The sequence below is a fragment of the Saccostrea echinata genome, unplaced genomic scaffold (assembly GCF_033153115.1).
Source record: "Saccostrea echinata isolate AGI-Se365-2 ecotype Australia unplaced genomic scaffold, CSIRO_AGI_Sech_v1 ptg000054l, whole genome shotgun sequence".
NCBI classification, from domain to species: Eukaryota; Metazoa; Mollusca; class Bivalvia; order Ostreida; family Ostreidae; genus Saccostrea; species Saccostrea echinata.
This window is the reverse complement of record NW_026889803.1, coordinates 45,053,115-45,077,307: the sequence shown is the minus strand read 5'-3', so window position 1 is coordinate 45,077,307 and position 24,193 is coordinate 45,053,115. Positions and strand designations below refer to the sequence as shown.

Here is a 24,193-nt window from a genome sequence, read left to right as displayed (position 1 = left end):
GCTGCAAAGAGTGTTGACAGGTAGCACGTGGCCTTGTTTACCGAAAAGCATTTTGGTAAAAATGACGTCACGAGCGGAACCAAAATGGCGAACATAGTGACAAGTAAATGACAATGAGTGAAAAGAAAAGACGAACTTGACGATGTGAAGGAAAGATTGAATTATGTTTCACTTTGAGATAGTCATATACAATCATGGGTAAATACGAACGGTAATTTTGGCGACAGAGCCCCATGGAACGGGTTCGACAATTACTTGGCGCCTGTGAGCACGGGGAAGCCCCTGTAGCCCAAACCTTGTTAGATGAAGGGGTTGATGTGGATTGTGAGGATGACGAGGTGGGGATCACGCCTCTTCAGGTACGGAGAATTACTGTTTCTTTTATATCTAAATATTTGGTATGTGCCACTGAACATAGACAGAAAGGTAACCCCATCAGTTATCATGGTTATGGCTGATTTATCAGCTGATCAGCTGTTGGTTGCTTTTGGACATGTTGAGCAGATTTATCTACTTGATGAAAAGAAAGAGAAATTGATGAATCTCTGAAATGTGAATCATGTTGATGCAAAGAAACAGGTTCATAATTTGGGGTACTATTGTGTGATGAAAATAACAATGTGAACTCACAGCAGTAGTCTTTTAATCTAGCTTGCATTATTAGGGAATTGTAATATGTTGGAAACTTCAGATTTGATTTCGGCCAACATAATTGAATGCTTAATGTGTAATTTAGTATCTTCTCTTTTTTTAAAAGTCCTGTTATTGCAGAAAATCAAAATGGAAAATCTATCCAAGATTTAAATCATTGCATATATTGTACACATATTTCTATTTTATTAAGATTATATATATTATGTGTTTTATTTTTAGACAGCCGCAGCAAATGGACATGACCACATTGTACGTTTGTTATTGATGAGAGGGGCTGCTCTTAATAAAACCAACAATTATGGCTGGACTCCACTAATGCATGCTTCTAGAAATGGACATGCCAATGTTGTTGCAACATTATTGCAGCAACGTCAAGCAGACATTAATGCCATCACAGGTCTTGGTGCATCAGCACTCACTTTTGCTGCCAGAGGTGGGCATATTCAGGTAGTTCGGCAGTTGGTTGAGGCTGGTATAGAGTTATCTTCATCAGGTGGTGCTAATGAGTGTGATTTTACCCCTCTACTGGCAGCAGCTCTCTATGGACATGATGCAGTCTTACGATTCTTGCTGGATCGTGGTTGTGATGTGAATTTTAGGACGTCTACTTCAGGTTTAACACCACTGATGGTGGCAGCATTAAATGGACACATGAAGACAGCTCAGATCTTGGTGGAAAGAGGAGCCGATCCTAATGTGACTAACGCCAATAACAGAACAGCACTGGATATTGCCACTATGAGAATGAAGAGAGAGGTAGCTGCTTACCTGGATAGAAAAACAACCAATAAACCTGAGAGGGGTATGTTTTTTATTTCTCCAATTTTGGAAGATGGTAATTAGTGATGAAATTAAAAATAATATCAATGTTTTCATGCCATTTGGCACATGTAGCGTAGTACTTTTACCAAGACATTATTATAGAATGGAAAGTACTTAAAAAAAGACATTTAAGTGAAATGGTTGTCCCACAGACTATAAAGCCTACTAGTTTTTTTTAAGTTTATTGAATTTTCAATTTTTCTTTTTATTTGCTTAAGAGCTTAGTGGGAAAAGGTATTGCTTTGATGAAATTAAGACAGACTATGGCAAAAGATTAAGAAGAAAAATCCAAATGTTAAAATGTAGATTTACACCACCACTTGCCGCTGGAGAGCTGCAAATTTTGTCCTATACTCGGCACTTACTGCCATTGAGCAGTGAGGGGTCTTTTTCGTGCCAGCACCTACTGCGACACGGGACCTTGGTTTATACAGTCTCATCCGAAGGACCAGTCTCCACGTCCCACAGTGGGATTCGAACCCGCGACGTAAGGATCAACTCCTTACTCCATGACTCTAGAGCGAACCCTCTAACCACTGCGTCACGCGGGCAACAATGTAACCTGGTATTTCAGTCCTAAGGGACAACCCTGACTTGGTTGGGCAGAGTGAACTTTACATATGAATGTAGACAATTCTTATTACCGGCATTTGTTTGTTATGACTAGCCATTAAATGTTTGAATAGACACCCGATGGATATTTACTTTCAATTGATATTATACATGTGTGTTGATCAGAAGTTAAGACAGGGTAGATAACTCTATTAATTGTAGTTATATTTTTCACTTGTGTATATCCTGAATTCCAGACTTGCCAAGATGAAGTGTGAGTTCATTTCATTCCAACCAACCAAGTTACTTTACTCATACTATAAAACTATATGTATGCCATCCATAACAACCCAGAAACCACAGACTTGAAAGATACAGGGCTTAATTTACCCTATTTTGGTAAAGGGCCCTGTACCCTTTCAACTGGAAATTCTAGAGAAAGTAACAAAATTTGGAAATATTGGTGTCTTATATTAAGTTTTATTGTCGATTAAAAAGTTAGACTGAAGGCTCATTTCCTATTCACATCTTTATGAATCATTGAAATCTCAAAATTTCAAGTTTTTTAAATGTACAACCACTGAAAAATTCAATTTGCTTATCATTTGGGAATTTATATCTTAATTTTGAGAATAAAAAGTAAAATTTCAATTGGGAACAGGATCAGTCGTAGCACTACTTGTAATTGTGATGTTCCACTGATGATTCCTCAACAATGTCAAGTGATTCTATAGTCTTCTTGTTAAAAATCACCATTATTTATTTTTTTTTATGAAAAATCATGGTAATTGAACAAGTGTCATTTGGGGTTTCTTAAACACCCAATTTTACATTAACGTCCCCAAAATCTACCTAATTCAAGATCAATATACACTGCCTGTCAATCATTAAAAAAAAAACAATAGCTTCTGATTTGATTGACGGGCCAGTTACTTGGGCTACCTGATGATCTGAGTTTGCATGTTTTGAAAACAATTACCTGGTCATGCGTCAAACACTTTCATGTACAGCGTGAAAGGTCGCTTTGTTTACACTCTGGTTAAAAATAACCATGTTGCTGTTATATTGGTTGATAATTTTATTTTTGAAAAATAATTGAGAGTAGGTAATTAAACAGTCACTGTGACTTCGTGATTTTTTTTTTTTCAATATCCACTGCTGTTTTGTATTTGTTAGCGATATGACGTCCAAGGCAAATGTAGAACTTTTTGAACAAAAATAAGCAGATATTCAAGTCCTCTCTTCCTTCAATAACTGAGATCCGGAGAGAGAAGGTTTCTTAGCAGCACAGACTGCGATAATTCTTCTGAGCCCCTTATTCAACCGGACCCTCGGAAATTGAGAATATTTGGACACCATTGATCGCCAGAAAAGTAATTAATATTCCAATCGTGGTAAATGTCCACACAATAAGTGGAATCTTTTTATTTCAATATTCACACTTAATATTTTATAATAATTTCTTTTATTGGCGATTAAAATATTGATATGATTGCTTGGTATTTTTCGTTTTTTTTTAATTTTTAAAAAAGATATGTCTTTTTATTTTTTTTTTCTTTAAAAGATATCGACGAAAACGCTAGTCTACAAATTTTATATTTCAGTACATAATTCATTTTAAATATTTTCACTCAAAACGCATAATGTTGACCCTGATTACCAAAAACCGGACTTCCCATGTAATGCAGCATGTATAGGGATTTTTGACATCTTGAGTATTGGGGCTCTCCAGGTAAATAACACCAGCACTACCAAGACCACTCCCCCTCCTCAGGTAACCGTCCAGTAAAAAAATTGGGTTTTTAAGTGATTATAGGCACAAAAGAACATCATAATTAAAAAAACTATTATGTAATAATAAGAAAAGTACAGATTGTTCAAAAGGCAATATAATAATTACAAATTTTTTTAAAGATAATGATTCATGATATTTTAAGTCACATTGGAGGCAATGTACTTTGTGCGTTAAGTTTGACAGCTACAGAAATTAAATCATTATTTGGCCGTATTGATTGAGTGAACACTTCATTTGTATTCGGATTGCAGCTGTGTACAGTTCTTTGATTGTGTCCCAAGATAAACAACAAAGGTGTTATTTTTCTATTTCAAGATTTAAAGTACAGTGGCATATAGTGTCTTTGTATTATTATTAAGAAATTCAATAATTTAGTTGGTTTGTTTGAATTCATTTACTGTACATTTGCTCATTCAACATATTCAATGTTCTTGCATATATATTCGTTTTTTTCATCAACATGATCAATGGCTCAATTTCAATCAATTCACTCTGAACTGTGTCAGGCACTTACAAGTCAACTGCATTTCAATTAGTCAAACAATTAATGATTCTACATCTTGTGTTTTTTAATTAATTTAGAATGTTATTGTGTAAACAAATGCAGTATAAGGTATTAGATTCTGTAAGACATCACTTGAGTCAGTGAGGTGACTTGGAATTTTGTCCATCTTATGTTATATGTATCATGATTTCATATTTTTGCTTTTTTTGCCTTAACCTAGCTAAGGCCAATGTCACTCAAAGAGCAAGAGCCACTTAGGGCCTTTTTTGGCCCTGAGAATTTCTGAAAAATCGAAACTGCTCAGTTTTGGTTGAAAATGCAGTATTTATAACTTGGACTCTTGGTGACCGTGTATCTATTGAACATGACGTAATTTTCTCTCTAGTCAATGCATTATGACGTCATAAAATACGTCATGTTTCCCATATCCTGTAAATTCCCTTAAAAATCGCCAAAAGTTGAGGTATTTTTTCAATATTTCATATAGAGCACAACCTCTGATCCAAAATATGCAATTACATAATGAAAGATCTATTTCTGAAGATCACAAAACATGTTTAATTTTTGGATCGTGGGCTGTGCTCATATTTTAATTCTTTGCTGAAGGTAGTCAAATACGCATGTTTTCTGCAAAATTCAAGAACATTGCATTTTCTCAAAGATTGTTTTCCAATACCTGGATTCTCAAAAAAAAATATGTTGTAGGAAATGAAAGCACTAAGTCTCTACTTTATTTTGATATATGAAATAGGACAGAAGGTGATAGTCAATTAATTGATGTAAGGACAGGGCCATTTTATGCATAAAGTGAACCTAGCTCTTTGCAAGAAAGTATTCTTAGCTAATGATTGTGGTGGGATGGGAGTAGAGGTAGCGGTGTGTCATCCTCATATGAAGGGACATGCCCATTTCCAAGGAGAGAAAGTTTTAAGGAATATAAAAAAATTAATTAATTCTCAAGAACCCTAGTTAAGTTTACATTATGTATATGTTGTATTAGAAAAATGTTGATATTACATGTAGTATTTTAGGGCTATAAAATTTGATGAAAGAATGAATAAGAAAAAGAATCAAATAAAAGTAACCTACAGGTGACTGAGATTCCAGATAAAGAGTTTTTTTACTAGGTAAATCAGATGTTAAGCTTTTTAAATGCATGCATATACATGTATCATATTACAAATGCCCACCTCTGTTATCTACATGTACAGGAAAATCAGATTCATTGATTTTAATCATATGATATTCATATATATATAATTGTGTAATACATTGGGCAGTTAGAAATTGGGTTATTAAGTAGATTGATTAAATACATGTGAATACAAAAAAGATGATCAAAAGTATTTTATAAACAGAAAGACATTCAAAGTTAAATCACTTTTTATTGTAGCTACAGAAGAAAAGAAACCAGACATTATTGAAGCAATAAAATTTGGTAAGTTTAAATCACTGGTATTATATTTCACTCCTCAACTCTTATTAAAGTTTCAGTATTAAATGGTTAAGGTCAGACACCATGTTCCTCAAAAATACATAATTTTTCCCAAGAATTTGATATTGAAGTTCTCCTTCTTTAAGAAACTTCCTCACAAAAAAATTGAGCTACATTTGTGGAATATTCAGGAGGATGGTATTTCCTATATAATCCTACAAGAAATTACTTGAATTGCTCATATCTTGATCTATGGTTCATATATTTTTTTCCAGACATTTCAAAAACTGTTTAGAAATCAGCTGATATTAATCATTATAAATGATTTTGGTATATAACAAAGATGCAAAATAAGATATTTGAGGAATATGTGGCATCATACCTTAAGAGCATATTTTCTAATATTTCAGGGGATATTAAAAGAATTCAGGCCATATTGGACCAAGATCTGAGTCAGAGAGATGCTTGTTCCCCAGAAGAGGGTGCCACCCCTTTGATGTTTGCTTCAATGGCCGGACAGTTAGACATAGCCCAGTTACTAGTAGACCATGGCTGTGATATGGACAAACAGGACACTATCAGTGGGTGGACAGCACTTATGCAGGCCACCTATCATGGGTACATATTGTTTTATTTACATTTTGTTTTTTCATGTCTCCTTTAATTGAAGATTCATTGGTATATAGTTTTAGTCTGTCTGTTTTCTGTTTGTCTACAGGAACTTTAACCTAGCCCATAACTTTTGATCAGTCAGTGGTACCTGGCTTCATTTTTCACAAGTATATTCCTTGAAACAACACCTTTCTTTGGGTATCAATATATTTAACCTCTTGACCTTAGAATTTGACCCACTTTTGCAAAAATTTTACCAAACTTTAACATTGGCCAATAACTTTTAAACAATTGGTACTAGGGCTTTCATACTTCACATGTGTATTTCTTGTGACAAGACTTTACCTTGGCTTACATACCAACATTTTTGATCTTTTGACCTTGACCTTTGAGTTTTATCTACTTTTGAAAAAATTCAACCATGGCCATTACTTTTAAATGGTTGATGCTAGACCTTTCATACTTCACATGTGTATTATTTATGCCAAGACCTTTCCTTGGGTACCAACATATTTGACATAATTTCCTTGACCTTGGAATTTGACCTACTTTAAAAAATAAAATTAAGTTTTCATTTATCATGGACTATTATGAAAATCATGTTGGCAATACATACATATCGTGTGATGGGTCATTACTTCAGATGCCAATTTTGCAGTTCAGTTTACTGAAAAATTGAAACAATATAAGTAAAAAAATGAAATATGAACAGCAATAACCATGGATCATTACTCAATATAACTGAAAAATTGAAATTGCAAAAATTCAAACCATAAACATCTGAATGCCATGCATGTATTTCAAACATGAAAATACAAAAATATTAAGATGCAGATTGAAATCTTTTGAATTAAATTTAACACAAAGGGAAATATTCGCTGTTATGAACATTGTACCTCTTATTTATTTATTAATTTGCACGCTTATTACATATGTATTATGTCTAAATGTAGGAGAAGACCAGTTGCCATGTACCTGATAGAAAAAGGTGCAGATGTGACAATACAAGCCAAGAATGGATGCACTGCATTTGATATGGCTTCTCTCATTGGTGGGTTCTTTAAATCTTTCAGCGCAGAATTTAGGACTATAAATTTTTTTCTAAATTACCAATTTACATATATCATAGGTGGAGTAAAATTGATAGGGGCTGCAAGGGTAAAATAGACCTAATGATACATATTTTTTGTTGAAATATTCAGTACATGTAGCAGAGTATTATTTAATATCAATTAACTATCAAAGCATTAATTATTAAATAACGCCTTTTGCAAATTCAAAAACATTGCAATAATGATATGATACAGATTATACAATACTTTTATCTACAGATGATGTGGACACTGACTTGCTCCGTCTTCTGGCTTCTAAAGCTATGACTGTCAATAAAGTGGACAAGTCAAAGAAGCACTGGTCTAAACAGAACGGTGTGTCTGTGTCTGCCTCCACAGATTCAAGGTATATGTGTGGGAGGGAAGGAAATGGGGAAATAGGGTTAGAATCGGATGAATGAATATATAGTATAGGTTTTTTTCTCCTAAAATTTTCATGCAAAGAAGTTTGGCTCTATCAAAGAAAGAAATATATGTTGAAGTTTAATGTGCAAAATGAGGAAATTTTCCTGTCAGCGGCTTTTGAATGTAAATACTTGATGAAGCTAATTTTTTTAACTATATCAGTGAAATATTTTTTCTTTTTCAGCATTGATGATACGCAAAAGACAGGTCTTCGGGTTGGTGAAACTTTTCTGATTTGAATATTTTTCTCAGATGGACATTATCTTTGAGTTTACTCTTAAAAAATTAAATGCTGATAAATTCAGGTTTATCATTTATATTTTGAACAGGGATGGTTGAGCAGATTATCAAACCGATTCCGAAACATTAAGAAAATTAATGTGACGAATCGTCTAGCCCCGATGCCAACTCTGGAAACCTCTATATCTGTCCAAGATTTATCCTTCAAAAATAACTCTAGTCCCACAGTGGTAAGATCATTCACATATTTTATAAATCTGAACCTTGTCATGAGGATCAATATATCAAAATCCACTTTGATTTTTTATAGCATTCAGTAAAATAGAAAATTAACATTTTTTAGTATTAATTTATTGAAATAATTTTGCTTATGATATAATACAGATTTAAGAACTTGAAGTGTACCATAATTTTATCAAAGTGGTATTGACTGGTTAATTTTTTCCAGCCAAAGAAAGTAAACAACTTTGTTGATCCCATACAAACTTCATCTGTTACCAACTATGGAACAATGACTTTGGAAAATAAGCAGAGTGCCTCCCGTTATACTTTGGTAGGTTTAACTCTAACTTAGTTGTCTAAGGTGTACAGTAAATACAACTTTATTCAATTAATACTGCAAGAAGCACAGTTTTTCTTTAAACTCATTTTCACAAATTTCACAACATTGATGCATATTCTTTGAAGGATATCAATCCAATGAAATCCAGCCAGACGAGTGATACACTGAAACCCGTCATCCCTCCATTTCTGCCCCAGCCCAGCTTTGCAATCGATGAGTCTCTCCCTGGCCGTCGATCAATGAGCACCTTAGGATCAGACACTGCTAGTGCAATCATGGTCAGTTCAGTGCTTTTACACTATTCAATTCAAAGATTTCGGTTTGCAAATAATTCATTAATAAACCTAAAAATGTGGGAAAAAAGAATTGCTGGTACACTTCATATTGTAATTCATATTACATTGATCATTACTGAATCTAAGGGTTTCATTCATTCATTATGTAAATTTGAGAGGATTATTTAAAAAAACTCCATTTATTTATTACAGCCATCACCCATCCGTCCAATGATGAAGCCTATGAAATTCTTGCCTCAGAAGAGTACTACATTGAGTTCCAGTCCCATTAGTCCATCAAGCTCAGCACAGTTGTCCAATGGCAACAGTAACCATAGCAACCCTAGTCCAAGTTCCTCTGGTAAAATATGAATGGTCTAGATAATGCAATCTTTCTTATTAAAGAATCGTTAATAAAGTTGCTTATTTAAATATGAAGAAATAGTTTTTGATTAAACCTTTTTTTTTGAGTTGTGAAATATTTGATAGCTGAAAGATTGATATTACAGGAGAATATCAGCAGAATGGAGTGTTCTGGAACCAGTCTAACAAATCTCCAGGCATTTTTGCCCCTCGGAATCCCCCACAAAGACAATTCTTTAAAAAGCCCTCCACAGTGCCCTCTGCTTTTAAAGCCACATCCAACACAACTTCACCAAACAGTTCAACCAGTGGCAGTTCATCTATCACACCTCAGCGATCACTTGGGAGGAGCACATCATCTAAAGGCAGTACCACATCCACCCTCACCCCATCTCCCTCCCCCACTCCTGGGAAGGTAAGGAAACACTGTCACATATACAGAGTTTATATCTGTTTAAAATTTGGTAAATTTAATTTGGTTCATAAAAGATAAACTTTATGATGTCATGTTTCTAAATTAATGGCATTTTGATCAGATTAAAAATTACGAATAAAGGTCACGTGTACAGCTGTGCAAGGTAAAGCTATATCTAAAGTAAAATTGGATGTTCATTTTTAGGGGCCATTTTAGTCACTTATCATACAGTGTATTGCTCTTTTTATAATTTGTAATTCTTATCTTGTGTAAATATTTGTTTTTGTATATTTTAAGTATGGAGAAGACCCCAATCGTGTTCTTAGTTCACTTCATGAAAATGATGGCTCCACTGATGGTATATATTTTGTTTATTCTTTTCTTGTTTATAATGTGTTTTAAAATGTTAACAGGATCAACTAAAGTTTGAAATTGTATTTTTTTATGCATTCATTTGTCATAATTTCCACCTAATGAGCTTATTGCTTTCTTTAAGAACTTTCTGGCATTCTGAAGAAACTATCCTTAGAAAAGTACCAGCCTATATTTGAGGAACAAGAGGTAGGATTGCTGTGATAAATTACATGTATATTTTTATGCACCGCCATGAATATGGCCCAGGCATTAAGTGTTTTTCATGTCTGTCTTCCTTCCTTCTTTTTGTCCCTTTGTTTTAAAGACACCATTCAAGATATATTTACCAAACTTCATCTGCTGATACAATTTGGTGAGAGCTTTTCAACTGCATCAAATTATTTTTCAACTGCATCAAATTATTTTTACCTTGACCTTCCCTTTGACCTCATTTTCTTAAGTTTGTGTTTAGCTCAGTTTCAAAGAAACTATTCCAAGATATTTTTCTCAATCAAAAATGCTGAAACATATTACTGTAGTAAGTGCTATTCCACTGCATCATTTTTTTTCACCTAGACTTTCCCTTTGACCACATTTTCTTAAATTTGTGTTTAGCACAGTTTCAAGTTAACTTTTTAGCAAACTTCATAGGCTGATACATATTGGTTAGAATTATTGAACATCATCACTGCATCCAATTTTTTGACCCTGACCTTCCCTATGACCTTTGACTTTACTATTTATTGTGTTTAAACTCAGTTTCAAAGAAACTATTCAAGACATTTTCATCAGACTTGAAACTTCATACACTAGTAAAAAAAATGTTAAGAGCTATTCAACTGTATCATAATTTTCTGACCTTATCCTTCCCTGTGACCTTGACCTCACTATTCCTCATTTCCCTAATCTTAAAAAAGAAGCAAGGTACATTTCTTTAATGTTGCATTACAAATGAACCCTTGGCAGGGATTTCATGTCCTATGGACATACCCTAAGACCTTGAAAATTAGCCGGATTTAATAATAAGCCGGTTTTGAAAATAAGCCACCTATTTCTTGCATTGAAAATTACTCGAAAATAAGCCTGATTTGAAAATAAGCCGGTATTGATAGTTCCATTTAGAACACAGTGTTATTTTTAATTACAATATATTTTATTTCATTATAAACATTCTTTGACATTAATGATTTTATTCAACAAAGCACAAGATATTAAAGCACTATTATTTTCTTTTTAGCTCACAGAAATCTTGACATTCATTACATGTCGTCTTTATCCTCGCAGAAATAATTTTATTTCAACAGTGCACGAGAAACTGTTGAACTTCAGTTTTATAAAATCGACTTAAATCTTTATTTAGCAACGGTAATCATGACTGTGTGCATCACGGTAATCTCTTATTTTCAACAGAGCTTGAGTTATTTTAATAATTAAGTTTTAACAAACTTGATATTTCTTTTTTTAAATTACTATAATGGATGAAGGTTATAAATCGACCCCAATTATATCAATGAAAATAATCAAAGCCATTGATAATATCGGTGATGAGAAAATTATTAAACAAACAAGTACACTCCTTCACAACAATGGCTTTAATTGGGACGTATACGGGAGTGTTTACATGAAATTTCCACTGAGTTATTTAAAATTAAAAAAAAAAAACATTAATTGCTTTTTTTTTTCTTTTTTTTTTTGAAAACCGAGTGTTAGACTGATTTGATACATTACGCAAGCACGTAGCAAAGGAATGTGTAAACGTCTATAGATAACATCGTGATATGGCGGCTTGAATATGCAGCTAAAATTAATTTTAACTCGCTTTCCAATATGATTTAACCATCAACAGATTATAAATTTAACATTTTCAACAAGTTCACGTTCTTATCATAATTTACTAAGGTTTTAAATATAGCGGTAAACAACAAGAAATTGTCTATGTCTGTTGGTAATGCTACAGTATGTCCGATAGCCGTGCATATTATACTCGGCCTAATGTGGCAGTTCAAAATCGATCGATTATAATTTATTGTTTAGATAATAAGCCGTGATTATGCTCTCGTCGCTTACCGGTTTTTGGTTTTGATAATAAGCCGCGATTTGAAAATAAGACGGTTTTGAAAATAAGCCCCCATTTTCTTACCAAAACTTAAAATAAGCCGCGGCTTATTTTCAAGGTTTTAGGGTATTTCTGGTTCAAGTTTTTGACTTTTTTTATGCATATTTGATGTTACTTGACTGTCTATAGATGAATTTGAACAGTGTTCCTTGAAAGTCCATCATGGTATCACAGTCGAAGTGGAGGAAATTTCTTTGAGCTGTTTTAGATACATGTATACTATTCTCTTTAACACTTCCATTTTTAGGTGGACATGGAAGCATTCCTTACTCTGACAGACACAGATCTCAATGAACTGGGAATCACGCAGACCCAGGCTAAAAACCAGATACTGACAGCCATAACAGAACTCAACACAGGAAAGGTAGGAAAATGTTTTTCAGGCATTAAGTTATGTGTCTATTATTAGCATTAATTGCAAAGACATCACTAGCAATTTAAAACATTAATCTGTAAATTGAGAATATACTTGTACATCATACCGGTATTGTACATACTGCCTTCTTTTGTGCAATAGGTTATTTCAACTGCAAAACTTTTTTTACTTAACAGGGTAAAGACAGACAACAGTTCATTGACACAATGACCTCATTCCAAACAACTCTGAAGGCCAGATCTAATGACAGTCAAGCAAGTCTGTCCTCCTCTAGGTAAAGTCTGTCCTCCTCTAGGTAAAGTCTCAAACCTAGCAACACTGGGATGTGTCAGTTGATTTCATCTCAATTTCTAACAGTTCCCACAATGTGTATCTGTGTCCAGTTCTCTATAGATACAAGTATTTGACATGTAGAAGACAATAAGTGATTATGCATTTTAAGAGTGTCTGATATTTATGTCCCCCTTCAAAGAAGGGAGGGCATATTGCGTTGCTACTGTAGGTCGGTCGGTCTGTCTGTTGATCTACCAACAGTTTCTGTTCATTTTCTTAGCAGAGATTGCACATACTGAAATGAAATTTGGTATACAGATTTATCATAAGAATATCTAGGTCAACTTTGGTACAATCGAGAAATTTTTAACAGAGTGATGCCCCTTGGACTTAGAAAAATTCCAATTATTTGCAGTTTTCATTCATTTTCTTCGCAGAGGTATGCATGTCCAGAGGGGGGGGGGGGCATAAGTGTTTCACAAACATCTCTTGTTATCTCTCTGATCTATGGAGCAACTTTTCAAATTCTTCCTCTCCCTCAAGTTTTATCCGATGAATTAAATTTGGTAAAAATGTCAACTACATTGTATATACATGTAATTCTGCATATTGACTTTATGTTTTGGAAAGTGATGCTGCTACTGTAAGTGTAAACAATCTATCAAATCATTTCAAAACTAGAGGTACTGTGAGGACTGAGCTCACAAAATGATACCCCCACTCCCATATGAGTATAATGGCAAAGTCCATTTGTTGCTTGGGAAACCTGAAATATGTGTCCAATCAAAAAGAAAAATAGGAGGTCACAATTGCACTGTGTAATAAAGATTCTGTTAAAGTTTCATTCAATTTTATTCAGTGGTATAGGAGGAGATGCAGATAAGAAATGGGTACCCCTGATTTTATAAAAAGTTTGTTACGCTTTGGGGTATACATCTCTTATCTGCAACTCCTCTACTACCACTGAATAAAATTTAATGAGATTTTCACAGAATCTTTGTTACATAGTGCCATTGTGCACCTCCTATTTTACTTTTTGATCGGACACATATTTCGGGTTTCCAATAACACATCAAAGAACACTGCCATTCTTTCTATAATATTGTGGGGTACCCATCTCTTATTTGCAACTCCTCCTTTACCACTGAATATAATTGAATGAAACTTTAACAGAATCTTTATTACACAGTGCAATTGTGACCTCCTATTTTACTTTTTGATTAGACATTTATTTCAGGTCTCCCATAGCAAAGCATGGACTTTGCCATTATAAACATTTAGGAGGCGGGAGGTATCCTTTTGTGGGCTCCAGTTCCTCTAGTCATTATTGTTATGCTTAAACATATTGTTAAATGATCCATCATGAACTGACCTTGTACAACTTTATCAAGTTGTACATGCATTGATGGTAACTTAACTTTACAGATACCAGTGGAGAGAACCAAGTGAGCTGGGAAATTCCTGACAGCCAGATGTGTACTTGGGAGAAATGCATTAAGATGATGGACACACCTGTTACCTGTTGAACTGGAGTCCTATACCAGGTACTCTGCTGACAATTTTCCATCATCTAGCAGTTGCATTGTTCATTGTCACCACCAGTCAGTGTTGGACAGAACATACATTTATGTACTGTTGGGCTTTGAGTGGAAGGTCGACAACGGAGAAATTTGCTTTGTTGTAATTGATAAGTACAGTGTACTTTGAAGGTCAGCTGATTTTAGTGTGATAATGCTCTCCAAGGTGTTCATACCAAGAACAAAAGCAAATTTACTCATGGAGCTATGAAAAGTATTGTAATTATAGTGATAAATGTTAGTGGAAAGCAATATATGAAATTGCTGACAGAAGGTTTTTCCCTTCTTTGCATTTATGTTGCAAATGATTATCAATCAGTTAGTACTGTTAATGTGCATTTTATGTTTGTGTGTGTGTGCATCCCTATCTTGTTTAGGAAACACCATATCAAAAATTCCTCTTGATCTTTCAATTGTTCAACTATTACAGAAAAAAACTAGGTTGTTACAAAGAAGTCCTGAAGTTCAAAGTGTCGAAATGTTTCAGACATAGAATTTTTTTGAACATATATTCAGAGTATTTGTCAATTGTATCCCAGTATAATAAGAGTCATATACTGTAATTATCAATCAAATGAAAATATGTTGGTTTCTTTATTCAAAGTACTGTTCTTTCAAAACATACCAATAAAATGATTGCAAGAGTGTGAAATTAAGAAGCATAAGTCAAAGACTGCAGTTATTATAACTGGACAAATTTACATTGCCTTTGATTTGAATCAAGGTTCAAGGCCACTAGCAAACAGTGGATAAAATTTTTTCATGCCAATACAGGAATAGTAATGCCACATTTTCAATAGAAGTACTAGATACTTTTAGTGTAAAAGTTTGAGGTTGTATTAAAAACACTATCATAATTTTTGTCTATCATTTTTAAAAGATCAATGTATGTGAAATATCACAGTGACAAATGTCTAGATTTGAGGAGATGCTTTTTTGTCTGTAAATGTGTGTAGAAATGTAGGATTGTTGATGTCAACACGAGGTGCCCATTAGATTCATAATTTATTGCAATGAAGAGTCAGTTCAGGAAATAATGCATACATTTATTTAACTTATATTTGTGATATTTTAGATTTTTATTGATTTTGCAGTATTTGTTTTATATCCAATGTATGCAATACATTATAATCATGTCTGCATTTAAGTTCTGTTGTGATTTTGTGTTTTCCTATTTGACCTCACTGCTTGAAAAATCGGTGAAGTATATTTTTATTATCAGATTTATTACTACATGTAGTAGCAAAATGTTCGTCATATTTCAAAGGATTTTTTTTCCTGTTTTTACATGTTATGCAAAGTGCTCGTTTTGTTGCTTTAAAGTATTTTATAAACTTTGTGTTCAGTTTGTTGTTTTATCGTAAGTTTTTGACAAGTAAGTGACATGCTTTATGTTTATACATTTGTTTGACATTCATTTTCCTCAACAGTTCATTTAATTTGTACTGCTGTGTATTTGTTTATTGTTTTATATCATTATACACTCTGTACCTTATCAGGTACTTTTGTATTTGATTAGATTTCTGACATGACAATGCCAGTTGCATTCAATTTTTTATATTTCTTGTTTTGGTGGCCTTCCAATGCCAAAAAAAATTAGTTTCTATCAGAAACATCTCTCTATGTCACTCCCTGTGTATTAATTAGAACATAATTAATGTTAATATTTTGTTATTGATGGTCCGTCCCTTTTGTAATTGTTGTAACTCTTATAAAGTAATCCATGGCACTGCTGAAAATATATTTTACATGTGTTGGACATTTAACTTACTAATCAAATTTTGTTTCAATCAGTTATAATTATGTCATAGGATATTATTTAGATATGAAAATAAGTCTCTAAGGTCATGCTTTAGGCCATTATTTTAATGAGTATGAATGGATTTTCATAATGGAAACAGATATGATTTGATATGACAGTCATTTTTAGAGTTTTAGTAAATTGAAAATATCATGGAATTATGGATTTTTTCCCCAAATATTCTTGTAACTGCTCTAGTATCATTTTTCTTATGAAAATGAACATTTTATAATCAAATTCAAAGGTACAGCATGTACCATAAAGAATCATTTCTTCTATACTTACAGTATATATGTTTCTATATATGTACATATTATTTTATCATGAACAAAAACATGTAATGATATCCAAACTTAATATGCTTTATGTCATCTTTTTAAAGATGTAGGTATTTTTACAAAGTATTTTCAGGTGTATGTGGTAATTTTTCAAATTCTTTTATATAAATCTGCTTACCAAAAACCGTCCCTTACCACCATTTTTTTTTAAATGCCTTGAAGAATGTGATAAAGGCTTCATGTGATATTTATTGTGATTTCTGTTATAGACAATTATTCTTTGTTCACTTAATATGATAGTTAAGACAAGTCTCAAAACATTGTAAGCTGTTGATTTACAATTCCTATGTTAGTTTTTACACTATGGATTATAACTGAGTGAATATAACAGTTCAGTATACTTATACAACATTGACAAAGCCAAATACTCCTACAGAGTACAGCTGTTCATCCATCAAAGTTATGTTCTACGCAACTGCTGTGTAATACTGGTAAACTTCACCATATCTGTGTGTTAACATCCAATAAACAAAAGTGACAAAAAGTATGTACACTTGTTTTATTTTTATTACTGCAAATGCTGAATCAACCAATAATTGCTGAGTAACAGTAGGTCACTCACAATGATCCTGTTTCCTGCACAGTGTGCGAACATATCCTTCCTGTGCAGCTACACAGGTATTTCCTTGATTTAATTACCAACGTGCAAGGATATTTGGTAATTACATATTTTAAATAATAATCTTAAGAAATAAATATTACAAATTTCATGACAATTATTGAATTCTAAATCACTTTGGATCCCACAAATGACTCATGGTATTGTACATATCTAGATCTATTGCTTTTAACATATGAACAGAACAGAACATTTATTTTCCAATTTAGAGCCCATAACAGACAATATATGTAAGTAAGTTAACCTTTCCACACCATGATAGTTACTCAATTCTTGAACCAGGAAATGTAGATCTATTAAGCACTCCTCCAATTTTCATTGTTTGAAGCACTCAAGAAGAGTAATAGGTAAAAAGATAAAAAAGAAAAAAAATTCACAAATGATATAGGCCTATATTCTAATGACAATATATCATAGTATACTCTGATGAAGAATAATCATGATAATGTGGCAGTAAGTGTTCTACAATGACATTTACTAGAATACATTGAATTAGATATCTACAAAATTAGATATCAAAAGTTAGAAAACACTCTTCCAATAATAAAAGTCCTCAATGTAAAATTTATCTCAATATATACAGGCAGCTTTGCTCAGTACACTTCCTTCGGCTGTTGAGTTGGTAGAAGGCCAAACCTTTTCTTTAACATAACCCGCTGTTTGGAGAACTTGTCATCTGGGGAAAATCTGGCAGGGTGAGCTGATAAAGTTGGTCGTCCCATAGGATCAGTTTTCTTCAGAAAAAGAAATCAAATCAACTGATTTTAATAACTGAATTTGTATTTGAACACTGCCTTATTTAGCATTTGTTTAAAGCAATCCATTGACATCAGACAGTAATAGGGCACAAATTCTCATCTAAATTACAGGAGAAACAGAAGATGTAATGTAACCTTACATACACACTAGACAATATTTCTAATGCACCACTCAGTATTTTCATCTGCAAATATATCTGCCTCATCGACAGAAGTATACTAAATTTAAATTGCTGTCTTGCTAACTAAAATTGAATTTGCCAATGTCTTTATTTCAACACAACACCCTCAAATGGCCCTCTTGCGTGCAAACTAATTTCCTGAAGCCGATTGTGCACCTTTTGTACTCAGATATAAGGTTGACAGTTACCGATGGTGGTTAGAGAGGTTGCAAAAGTGATAAGGACCCTTCCTTTCAAATGACATCAAGCAAAATGTCTAACGTTGCACAGTAGTCACTTAGTGCTTTGGCATCCATACACAGTCCGTCCCATTCCCACTTTCGGTTGCAACAATATTACACTACAATCTTGAAATTGTTGTGTGGTTTCTATTAATTAAAATGTCTTGTCTACCTACAGAAGAGTTATTTTTACCTCCCTTAATCTAGTCAAAATACTTTTCAGCCCATTGAAACAATTTATGAATTATTTTATATTTAGACCAACATCTTCAAAGGAACACCCTGCAGATACCATACCAACTGTCATACTATGCTCTTCTATATGGTCAAATGGTGCATGCCCAATCTAATTAAAACTAAACTTGTATATTTGCACCTCTACTATACACTTCAATACAAGTCCAATTTTTTTTTAGACTGCTTCATGGCCAGTCATGTTTCTGAGTTTTTATTGAATGCAATCATAAAGAACACAAATCCAAAGAAGGAAGTGGAAATTTATTCCTCTAAAACCTGCAAGCATGATTTTCAAGTTTTTCTATGAAATGGTTATGCTGCAGTTATTATTTATTTATTTACCTGTTTAAACATCTTGTTCATAATCTTGTTAAATATTTGAATATAAGATACATCTTAAAGGTTAAAACAACTTCTGAAAAGGTAAAAAGTTAATTTTCTATGGTGGTTCAATAGCAATTTTGTTTGAAGTATTTGTATGACATTCCATTTCAGTATTGAACCAAAGACAACCTGTTTACAGAATATCGAATATTTTGAATATTAAATCCATATTTTCGTTCCCCCCCCCCATTTTTTCTAGTACCTTTATAAGGCATAATCTAGTTTTAATAAACAAAAAGTTTACAAATTCAAATAAAAGTTAAAAGGTATGCCATTGGGCAATAAGGCATTTATTTCACATGGTATTACAATGTTATATTAATTAATACAAAAATATATATGTTTTCATAAAATTGTTAAACATGATCAGGAACTAAATTTGAACTTGGTCTAGATTTGTGGTGAGGGCTTGTACATAATTCTACACACCGGTAGATGATTCTTACTTCTCTACACCTCGACACATCTATAGAAAACGAAATTTTGAAAGAAAAGAGTTTTTCTCATGTTTGCACATCAAATGGAGTTCCTTAATTGGTCGAATTACTACTTATATATATTTTTCACATATTTTCTTTGTACCTGTAAAGTGTATATTTTGTCCCCATTCTCGTTTAAATAGTACATCAACAACATTCTGCATTCAACCAAATCTGAACACGCTGTGGAAAAAAGAATTCTACGTTGAAAACAAGCATTCTTGCAGAAAGCTAACCTCCCGCTGTTCTAAACGCACAAATGACATTGATTCTAAGCGTTAACTATTTGTGTAATATTTCCGCTAGATCTATTCAATTCCGGTTTCCTGTACAAAAAAAAAACAAAAAAAAAAAAAAAAACAAAAAAAAACAAAAAAAAAAAAAACCGGATGGTTGAAATTAATGCACACAAAAATCGTTATATTAAAATGAAATAAGTCAATAATATTTTGGCAGTACGACCTCTTTTTGTTAAATTTGAGGAAATTTATTTCAGATACACAAATAACATAGCCTATATATATAACCTTATGATATATGCCGCATTTAGAGAAGTGGACAGACTGTAGTCAACATCTACTGGATGTAGGCTAAACACTCAATCTCAATAAAATGGTGCAAGTGTTGTCCCTGGAGTGTTAAGCGTAAAAAAATAATGAGGTGACAGAGAAAGTACTCTTTAAATGAATCCCCAAATTAATGAATATGTAAACTATTAGGCAATATACAAAAATAGAGCAGGGACCTATATATACTAAGTTAGTCATTAGGTCCCTGGATGGAGTGAACAAACCACATTGGAATATTTTGTTTGGCATCAAGTGCACTGTGATTTTTCGAAACGTATGTTACTGTCTCCGACTCCGATAAATTTCACTACGTGGTTATTATTAATTATTAATATTATTAATTATTATTATTTTGAAATAACAGCTGCAATTCAATCTTTAATTAGTTAGCATATATCTTCAAAACAGTTAATTTGTGTGTGTGTGTGTGTTTTTTTTTAATATTATAGAACATATAATTACATAGTATTATATTATAGTAGGCTTTATTTGATATCCTATGCATGTCACCAGATAAAGAATAAAAACAGACTGTGGCATCCAATAAAGTACGAGTATCCTGTATTGTATGCCCGTAAGGTTGGAATGCGTTTGATTTGAAGGAAACTTTGCAAATTTTAAATTAATGGTGAAGGATTGTATCTTATATAGAATGATATCACGGTTACTAACATATGGTAAATTTCAACTATCCAAGAACTGCATTCCTTACACTGACCATGATTTAATAATATCTTATTGTTAGCTTACTATTTAGAAGAAAATTACTATAAATGAAACAATGTTCAGCTACCGAAACATTCGTTACCAAAATTCTTAAAAAAGAATGATCTACGGGTTCAAGCATCTTTCGCGCCAGGATGCAATTTTTTTACATTCGCAGCAAGTACTACATTCTTGTGACTTTTTTTAAAAGCTAAGAGAGTGTTGGTTGGTTTGTTTTCTAGAATGCAGTATCAATGAATTATTTGGAATAAGTAGTATGTAACTGTTAATATACATGTATATGTCAGAAACGACAACTATGTAACCAGTTTCATCGTACACCTGAATGTCCTTTATTAGTCCCCTACCGGTGAAACCGGAGGGGACTATAGGTTTCCTCTGAGTCTGTCCGTCCGTCTGTCCGTCCGTCTGTCTGTCTGTCTGTCTGTCCGTCTGTCTGTCTGTCTGTCTGTCTGTCTGTCTGTCCCTCTGTCTGTCTGTCAGTCTGTCCCACTTGGTTTTCCGCACTTTTTTCCTAAACGCTTGCAGATATTGAGCTGATTTTTGGTATGTGAGTGTATCTTGATGAGTTACAGATCAAGTTTGCATTTCGTTCCGCTTCATTGATTTTTGACGGAATTACGGCCTTTTCAATTTTTAAGGGTTTTCCGCAATTTTCTTCTAAACGCTTGTAGATATTGAGCTGATTTTTGGTATGTGGCTTTACCTTGATTAATTATAGATCAAGTTTGCATTTCGTCCCGCTTCATTAATTTTTGACGGAATTATGGCATTTTCAATTCTTAACGGGAACGGAACCAGATTACACTTGCCGGTAGGGGACTAGTATTGCTAATGCAATACTCTCAGAATGCTTGTTTATTCTTGAAATTCATACATGGAAATAGGATTTGCAACAATATTCACATAATTTTTTCCCCGATCATGACCAACTGTTTGAATGTAAACTTTGTTGATTGATTTGTATCATTTTAAATTTAAATTGCATGAATAAAATTGCAAATAATAAACTGATTTCTAGAGACAATCAACAATTCTGAAGAAATGAAAAAGAAAGACATTTTCAGTTTGATTTGTATGATATTAGGTAAACAAAGGCTTGTTTCTACGTATATACATCAGGGGGTTTTCCTTTCCAGGCGAGAATCCAAGAATTGAGGTGGGGGGGGGGGCGCAAAAAGTAGGCAGGGGATCTGGGGACCGCCTTGAGGCCCCCAGTGGGTCCATGGCGAAGACCTGGTGGGGGCCCAGGGGGCGAAGCCCCCGTAAATCCTGGATTTTAGAGGTTTTGTAGGGTAAAAATGAAGTCTACCGAGTAAACATTTTTACATTTTCTCGACGAAACTATAATTTACGCTAACTTTGAAAATTTTAGGCCCCCCCTTAAATCCGCCACTGGTTTCTCTTTTAGAACTTTGATACTGTTAAACTCACATTTTATGTTAAGTGATATATTTTTAATAGTTTTAATATGGCATTCACCCGAACAGAAATACGAAAGACGTTTCCATTGATGTTAAAACGAATTGAAGCCAAATGCCATCAGAAAAAAAATGTTTACATTATTTTCGTTCTGTTAAAACGTCTATACAGTCAATTTTACGTATATACAGGTATCAATATCAGTTTGTATATAAAGTACAGTTTAAGAAAAATAAAATACGATAATGTATGTGATGTAGCTCAAATCATGTTTTATTTTGATATTATCAATGCCATTGCGCAAACAGAACGGAAATTACATCTCATGAATTGACACATTTTGATCTATACGAAAGTTATTGCATTTGAAAGTATAAACAAGAACAGGATCACAATTCATGAAAAACATTTTATATAAAGTTTCTATAATTCCTTAAGAATCAACACTTGCGCTGAACAGTTGTGTAATAATCATGTTCAGCCATCTGGCTTGAAAATATGTCAATTATCAATAAAACACAACGTTGAATTGTGATTATATTACAGAGAAGAATATCCTACATACATGTATTACTATTTTTAAGTCGGAGGGGGGTGGGGGTGGGGGTCCGCCGTCTTTCTTGGATTTTCATTGTTACATTATTATTTCCACTGACATTTTTCTAACTAATTGTTAGGCCGTTCTGTTTATACTAAATTTGACTCCGGATCATTCTGTCCACCTGACCAATACATAGGGTTCATGGCGAGTGTGACAGGGGATACTTACTCCTCCTAGGCACCTGATCTCACCGCTGGAATATCCAGGGGTCCGTATTTTATGCCCTGTTCACATATTTGTATTGTTGATAGGTTCTTCGAGATTGATTACTGATCGTTATCTTTACCTTTTTCATTGAGGAAATATGGAGATAACGAATAATATTCAAGCTCATAGTCCATTTAAACATTACAAATCCGGAGCAGAGCAAACACGGACCTCCAAAATCATCGGAGGCGGGACCAAGTGCCATGTGGGAGTAAGCATCCCCTGTCAATCGGTCACACCCGCCGTGTGCTCCTTGTCATGATAGGGCAAACGGAAAAAATCCGTAGAAATTTCATTGTGTAAATAATGGCCTAACAATTACTATGAAAAACGTCAGTCAGCATTTGACCCAATGATAAATTGTATAAATTGTATTTGCTGATAAGGTCATGGACCATAGAACTTGCGAAATGCATGATGACTTCAAACGAGACTGTTGTTATCCTTGTTTCATCAACTTGTTGGTTAATAGCTTGCGTCGTTTTAAAAATTGATCGTATAGAGCATGCTCTTGCGTATATCGAATCAACTGAGAGACATAAACTCCATATGCAGGTGATAATGGTATATTGCTACACAAGTAAGGGAAGTTATCGATTGAAAAGTTGAAGTCATCATGTTTATCATAAAGTTTTGTTGTTAGGATACCATTAACGTCCTTTTCTAGTAAAATATCCAAGTATGAAACAGATGTGTCAGACTCTGTGGTGTCTTTTATTTCAAGTTCACTGGGATATATCGAATTGACACGTGAATGGAAGTAACTATTGTTAATTGATAATATCTAAATGTCGAGTTGAAGGCCACAGCAAGGTTTTCTTCTTCTCATGTAGAAGTTTTTGAATAAATTCTGCTTCATATGAAAATAAAAATAGGCATGCTAATAACAGGCGCATTTGGTACCCATGGGAGTTCCAACAGATTGTTGGAAGATCTGATCTCCAAAAACTACATAGATATTGTCAATCAGAAACTCAAGCATCTTTTTAATATCAACTTCAGAGTACTTGTGTGTACAATAAGAAACTTATTTAACAAAATAATTTTGCAAATGACCAATGACAAGGTAAGTATATAAACGAGTTCCATTTTTAGTGAAAAATTGTTATCAATGATGTCAAAAAGCCTGGACTTTAATTCATCGTGGGGAATGGTTGTATAAAGTGTTGAAAAGTCGTATGTTTTGTTGTTATTGATTTTGGTAAA

The 24,193-nt window shown here is 33.4% G+C and overlaps 1 protein-coding gene across 1 annotated transcript; it reads left to right on the top strand.

Moving 5' to 3' along the window:
• The first annotated feature begins 66 nt into the window (after positions 1-66).
• LOC133172513 (ankyrin repeat and SAM domain-containing protein 6-like) lies at positions 67-17,069 on the top strand. Its single transcript, XM_061307412.1, has 17 exons — positions 67-359; positions 874-1,456; positions 5,722-5,766; positions 6,174-6,381; positions 7,329-7,426; positions 7,707-7,833; positions 8,077-8,107; positions 8,222-8,362; positions 8,581-8,685; positions 8,820-8,972; positions 9,183-9,330; positions 9,479-9,747; positions 10,045-10,105; positions 10,244-10,308; positions 12,465-12,581; positions 12,770-12,867; positions 14,292-17,069. Exons 1-17 carry the CDS (start codon positions 234-236, stop codon positions 14,329-14,331), a joined length of 2,415 nt encoding a protein of 804 aa, XP_061163396.1. The 5' UTR covers positions 67-233; the 3' UTR covers positions 14,332-17,069.
• Positions 17,070-24,193: the final 7,124 nt, after the last annotated feature.

Coding starts and splice junctions, on each gene's coding strand:
- LOC133172513 (XM_061307412.1), top strand. CDS start 234: ATGGAACGGGTTCGACAATTACTTGGCGCCTGTGAGCACGGGGAAGCC. Junction 6,382..7,328: donor ATGCAGGCCACCTATCATGG/GTACATATTGTT, acceptor GTCTAAATGTAG/GAGAAGACCAGTTGCCATGT. Junction 8,363..8,580: donor ATAACTCTAGTCCCACAGTG/GTAAGATCATTC, acceptor AATTTTTTCCAG/CCAAAGAAAGTAAACAACTT.